Raw genomic sequence first — 6,351 nt, forward strand, 5'->3', positions numbered from 1 at the left:
TCATCAATGTATAATTCGCAGCCCACTCATTACCTAGAGTTTTGGTCAGAAACAGCTGAAATCAAATCTTGTGATTTGACTTTTAAATAATCATGTTTCTAAAAAAAATAGACTAGTTCTCTAAAGTCCTATTGAGCTGGTGCAATAAATAGAGCAAAGAGAGTGTTGTTTAATTAGACAGGCCTCTAGTACACTCTGAGGCTGTATTCATAATGATCATCGTGTTGTTGTTAATGAGCGTGTGTGTGTTTGTTCACCCGTATGCAGCTGAAACAGCACAGTTTGGAGCAGTGAGGGCAGAGACGGGCATCACGCAGCTTCTCCATGCAAATGAAGCAGCGGAAGACCTCCGCTATGCTCTGAAGACAGACACAAGCCAAAAGACATTTCAGTCAAACTTCTGCCTTTCATAACAAGCTTCTTGTTAGCAGACACATGAACACAACTTAATCAGTGTGCGGCTAACAATATGCAATAAGTGTAATGAAAGTAGTCTTTTTTTCCGAAAGGAACAGAAACATTTAAATTCTGTTATTATTAACACAATTGTGTATTTTGCTTTCTTTAGTTAATGAATCTCGTTATTTTATTTGCAAAAGTGGTGTTGAAACAGATCGTGTAAAAAAGCCTATTTTATTAGACAATAATAAAACATTTAATAATTTAATAAGATACTAATAAAAATTCATGTCATAAAAAATGTATAAATTAGCAGACTGCATACAGTGCATCCGAAAAGTGTTCATAGCGCTTCAGTTTTTCCACATTTTTTATGTTACAGCCGTATTTCAAAATATATTTAATTAATTTATTTTCTCAAATTCTTCACTCAATACCCCATAATACCCCAGATTTTTTAATTGTTGTAATTTTATTAAAAATAAAAAAGCGGAAAAATCAGATGTACATAAGTATTCACAGCCTTTGTTGTGAAGCTCTAAATTGAGCTCAGGTACATTCTGCTTCTTGAGATGATTCAGAGCTCAATTGCAGTTCACCTGTGGTAAATTTGAAAAGGCATACACCTGTATAAATAAGGTCAAATGGTTGACAGTGCATGTCAAAGCACAATCCAGCGCATGAGGACAAAAAAATTGTCTGTAGACCTCCGAGACAAGAGTGTCTCGAGGCACAAGGCTGTGGAAAGTTACCGAAACATTTCTGCTGCTCTGAAAGTTCCAATGAGCACAGTGGCCTCCATCATTCGTAAGTGGAAGATGTTTGAACCACAAGGACTCTTCCTATAGCTGGCCGGCCATCTAAGCTGAGCGATCGGGTAGAAGGGTCTTAGTCAGGGAGGTGATCAATAACCTGATGGCCACTCTGTCTGAGCTCCAGCGTTCTTCTGTGGAGAGAGGAGAACCTTACAGAAGAACAACCATCTGTGCAGCAATCCATCAATCATGCCTCTATGATAGAGTGGCCAGATGGAAGCGACAAGGCCAAAAGGCATCTGAAGGACTCTCAGACCATAAGAAACAAAATTCTCTGGTCTGATGAGACTAAAATTAAACTCTTTTAAGTGAACGCCTGGTGTTGAAGCATGGTGGTGGCAGCATCATGCTGTGGGGATGTTTTTCAGCAGCAGGAACTGGAAGTATAGTCAGGATAGAGGAAAAGATGAGTTCAGCAATGTACAGAGATATCCTGAATGAAAACCTGCTTCAGAATGACCTGAATGACCTGCTTCAGAGAGCTCTCGACCTTAGACTGGGGTGACAGTTCATCTTCCAGCAGGACAATGACCCAAAGCACACAGCCAAAATATCAATGGAGTGGCTTTATAACAACTCAGTAAATGTCCTTGAGTAGCCCAGCCAGAGCCCAGACCTAAATCCTATTAAAACAACTCTGGAGAGATCTGAAAATGGCTGTACACCGTCCAACCTGATGGAGCTTGAGAGGAACGGGCAAAAATTCCCTAAGACAGGTGTGCTAAATAGTGGCATCATATTCAAAAAGACTTGAGGCTGTAATTGCTGCCAAAGGTGCATCAACAAAGTATTGGGAAAAGCTGTAAATATTTATGTACATGTGATTTGTCAGTTTTTTGTTGTTGTTTTTTTTTATTAATTTGCAACAATTTAAAAAAATATTTTTTCACATTGTTATAATGGGGTATCGTGTGTAGAATTGAGGAAAAAAAATACTTAATCCATTTTGGAATAAGACTGTTAAATAAAAAAATGTGGAAAAGGTGAAGCGCTATGAATACTTTTCGGATGCACTGCATAATCATCTCAAGTTTACTCATTTAACAGTTCACCTACTGCAAAAACTATAAAAACAAAGATCAGTTAAAAAAATAAAACTAGTGTTGTCAAAGTCAGAATGTGTATTTTTTGCATTAAAATACATCATACAAACTTCTTTTTTCCCTGTTTATTAAGGCAAGGCTAGTTTAATTATATAGCACATTTCATACACAATGGTAATTCAAAGTGCTTTACATAAACAAGAATTAATTACGTTTTTTAACTGGACTAGCATTTATTCTCTTTATTCCACTGACTTACTTGAACATTCCAATACAATTCTTATATATGTGCTCTATGTCAGTGACACTCATTCATAATCTATACTTGGCTCATATCTGGTGCTTTGAGCAGCTTGGCACAGCTTGGGTTTACAATTGATGACATTTTGTCAATTTCAAGATTCAAGTGTCAGAATATGCTGCTGACCTTCATATGTTAAAATAATTTCTTTTTAGCATGTAGTTAAGAAGAAGCTTGAGGAAGTCTGTTATGTCTTAACCAAGTAAACATAAATGGCAGAGGAAGATATCAGATGTGTATTTACATACTGCAAATGAGCATTCAATAAAAAATAACAGTAGATATAAAAAATCTCTCTATCAATACCATTATAAAATTAAGAAAAACACAAAAATCAATGATAGACCAATTCAAAGAACTACATTTTATTAGCATCTATATTGGTACAATTTATTGATGTCACAAATTTGCTGACTTTTGCAGAAACAAAAAAAAAAATATATATATATATATATATATATATATATATATATATATATATATATATATATATATATATATATATATATATATATATATATAAAGGGAAATGGGTAGTTTTGAAGCACAAATCTGTTTTATTGTCTCTAATAACAAAAATACTTCAAAGTAGATTTTAAAAATGGTGAAAACTGTTTAAAACCGTTTCTCCATATTTACAATAATTAGCAGATTTTCACCAAGTCTGCAATCTTCTTTACACAGTGCAAAAGCAAAAGCTGAACTTGATATTCCACATAAATTTCAACGTTTGTGTTCCATGGAATAAGAAATAAATAGTAGACATTTCGTGTTTGGGTTAAACACAATCCTCCAAACCAAAAGCACCTTGACGTCTGTTTATATAAAACACACACAGAACACCGTAAACACACCTCAACACTCTGCTCATCCATCTCAGCCAGGTTTACTTCCAAACAGCCAAATAAACCTGATGGGAGAATCCTGGTGCCTTCACTGCAGTAAAAACAGACAGCAGAAAACATTCAGATGCTCATATTTCATTCATGGAGAATACAACACAGCCGATTGTCAATAATCAATCAATAAGTTTCACAATGCAGAGATTAAAATGATTAGTGACAGAATATAGAATTAATCTGTATAAGCTTCACTATATATGACTCTATAAATCATACGATCAAATAAATATTTATTAAATGAACTGCTGCAGGATACATCTGTCAACACCAACTAAAGGCCTGCATGACTTTATAAAGCACACAATCACCATATACACGCTTTCATATGAAAGGGTTGACCAATAAACAGCTAAATAAACCTGACGAGAGAATCTTGGTGCCTTCACTGCAGTAAAAACAGACAGCAGGAAACATTCAGATGCTCATATTTCATTCATGGAGAATACAACACAGCAGATTGTAATCAATAAGTTTGATAATGCAGGCCTTGACGTGATTAGTGACAGAATTTAGTAATAATCTTTACAAACTTTACTATATATATATATATATATATATATATATATATATATATATATATATATATATATATATATATATATATATATGACTCTATATGACCAAATCACACGATCAAATAAATATATATTGAATGAACTGCTGCAGGATACATCTGTCAACACCAACTAGAGGCCTGCATGACTTTATAAAGCACACAATCACCATATACACGCTTTCATATGAATGGATTCACTTATATACGTTTAAATAACACACACACGTGCAACATAACGAGCAGTTCGTCTCAAAACAAGCCCGTTATCGATTAAACATGCATGAAGGCATCATATTTCAGCATATTTATCAAGACAAATTTGCTCGTGCCATCTCATCGTCTAATACCAAATGCATAGAGAAAAAGAAATGAATTATAAGCGGTTATAATAAAACAAAAACGGTGCATACAAGCAGGTGAGGTAGCGCAGGTTAGCATTTTAGCAAGCTAGCTGGTCCAAACTCACCAAGCAGAAAAATCATCATATCTATAAACACGCATTTACCTTTTAATGTCACCCTCGAACCCGTCACTGCAGATGTCTGCATCAAACGCTACTGGTTTAGTGTTTTTAAACCGGGTATTTCAACATCGGACTGCTTGTTTATGGACTAGCAGCAAGCAGCGAATAGCGCCTATATGTCAATGCCAGTCACCATGGGAGACCGTGTCAGTCACCATGGGAGACCGTATCCACCAATCGAATGCACGTTTGGTAGCCGAAAGTATAAGCATTAGCCAATCATAAAGGTGAGTTTAAAGTAGGCGGTGCAGTTTGCGAATTGACACGCCTGCATGAAAGCGCCAATATTAAATATTTAAATCACGAGTGTTTAATTTCGCTTCTTTAACGCTTTTTTTAGTATCTATATTTTTACATTGTAGTTTATATTACATTTAAATAAATGCATAAATAATAATAAAGCACTGTTAGCACTGTCACCTTACAGCAAGAAGGTCGCTGGTTCGAGTCCCGGCTGGGTCAGTTTGCATGTTCTCCACGTGTTGGCGTGGGTTTCCTCCGGGTGCTCCGGTTTCCGCCACAGTCCAAAAACATGCGGTACAGGTGAATTGGGTAAGTTAAATTGTACGTAGTGTATGTGTGTGTGTGTGAATGAGAGAGTATTGGTGTTTTCCAGTACTGGGTTGCAGCTGGAAGGGAATTTGCTGTGTAATAAAACACATGTAAGTTGGCAGTTCATTTCACTGTGGCGACCCACAATAAATTAACGTGGTGACCCACGATAAATAAATGGACTAAGGAAAAGAAATGAATGATGGAACAAAATTAAGTTGTCCTAAAAAACCTCAAGAATTGTGTTGATTCAGCCTATTGTCAAATAATTAGTTTTAACAAGCAGCAAAAATAAGTTTGAGTGAGTGTAGTCATGCATTTTTGCAATAATAAAAAATCTATTTTTTATTAAAACGACTAAATGTTTTGTGTAACTGTTGTAACATTTTTTTCCATTTTCATAATTAATGCGTATTTCATACATTCATTTTCTTTTTGGCCTAGTCCCTTTATTAATCCGGGGTCGCCACAGCAGAATGGACCGACAACTTATCCAGCACGTTTACGCAGGAGATGCCCTTCCAGCCGCAACCCATCTCTGGGAAACATCCAGACACACTCATTCACACTCGTAAACTACGGACAATTTAGCCTACCCAATTCACCTGTACCACATGTACCACCTGTAGAACATGCAAACGCCACACAGAAACGCCTAGTAACCTAGCCTAGGCTCGAACCAGCAACCTTCTTGCTGTGAGGCGACATCACAGCACTACCTACTGAGCCACTGGTCTAAGACGTATTTATGCTTATTTAAATTCATCATATTATTTATAATTCATCAATTGAGTTGAATTGTGGCTTTAATACAGTTGCAATATCAATCTGGCAAATTCAGAATGCTTATTAAAATATTCATTTATCTTTTTATGGAACTTTATTTTCCATTTTTAAGTTCAAGATAGACTATTATCATTTATAAATTAATCATTTATTTTATTTTTTATGTGGTTAGTAAATTTAGTAGTTGCATAAAAAAGCACAGCTGTGTAAAAAAACATATGCTGGATGAAGTTGGCGGTTCATACCACTGTCGCGACTCCTGATGAATAAAGGAACTAAGCCGAAGTAAAATGAATGAATGAATATGAGGGGTTTTCATACAGTGGTCCAAGAAATTGTTTGAAGGAAAAGCATTACAGGGCGGCGCAGCGGTTAACACTGTCACATCACAGCAAGAAGGTCGCTGGTTCAAGCCACGGCTGGGTCAGTTGGCATTTCTGTGTGGAGTTTGAATGTTTTCTCCGTGTTGGTGTG

The 6,351-nt window shown here is 35.9% G+C and overlaps 1 protein-coding gene across 1 annotated transcript in view; it reads right to left on the reverse strand.

Moving 5' to 3' along the window:
• Positions 1-4,663, reverse strand: part of trim37 (tripartite motif containing 37) — a 42,872-nt gene extending 38,209 nt beyond the window's left edge. Inside the window, exons 1-3 of the mRNA XM_087271015.1 lie at positions 4,522-4,663; positions 3,413-3,494; positions 258-359 (exon numbers count right to left, since the gene is read on the reverse strand). Of these exons, the coding sequence (XP_087127141.1) occupies positions 258-359; positions 3,413-3,433 (123 nt within the window). The 5' untranslated portion in view covers positions 3,434-3,494; positions 4,522-4,663. The remainder of the gene's footprint in view (positions 1-257; positions 360-3,412; positions 3,495-4,521) is intronic.
• Positions 4,664-6,351: the final 1,688 nt, after the last annotated feature.

Source organism: Danio rerio, chromosome 10 (genome assembly GCF_052040795.2).
Source record: "Danio rerio strain M-AB ecotype USA chromosome 10, GRCz13ab, whole genome shotgun sequence".
Lineage (NCBI taxonomy): Eukaryota > Metazoa > Chordata > Actinopteri > Cypriniformes > Danionidae > Danio > Danio rerio.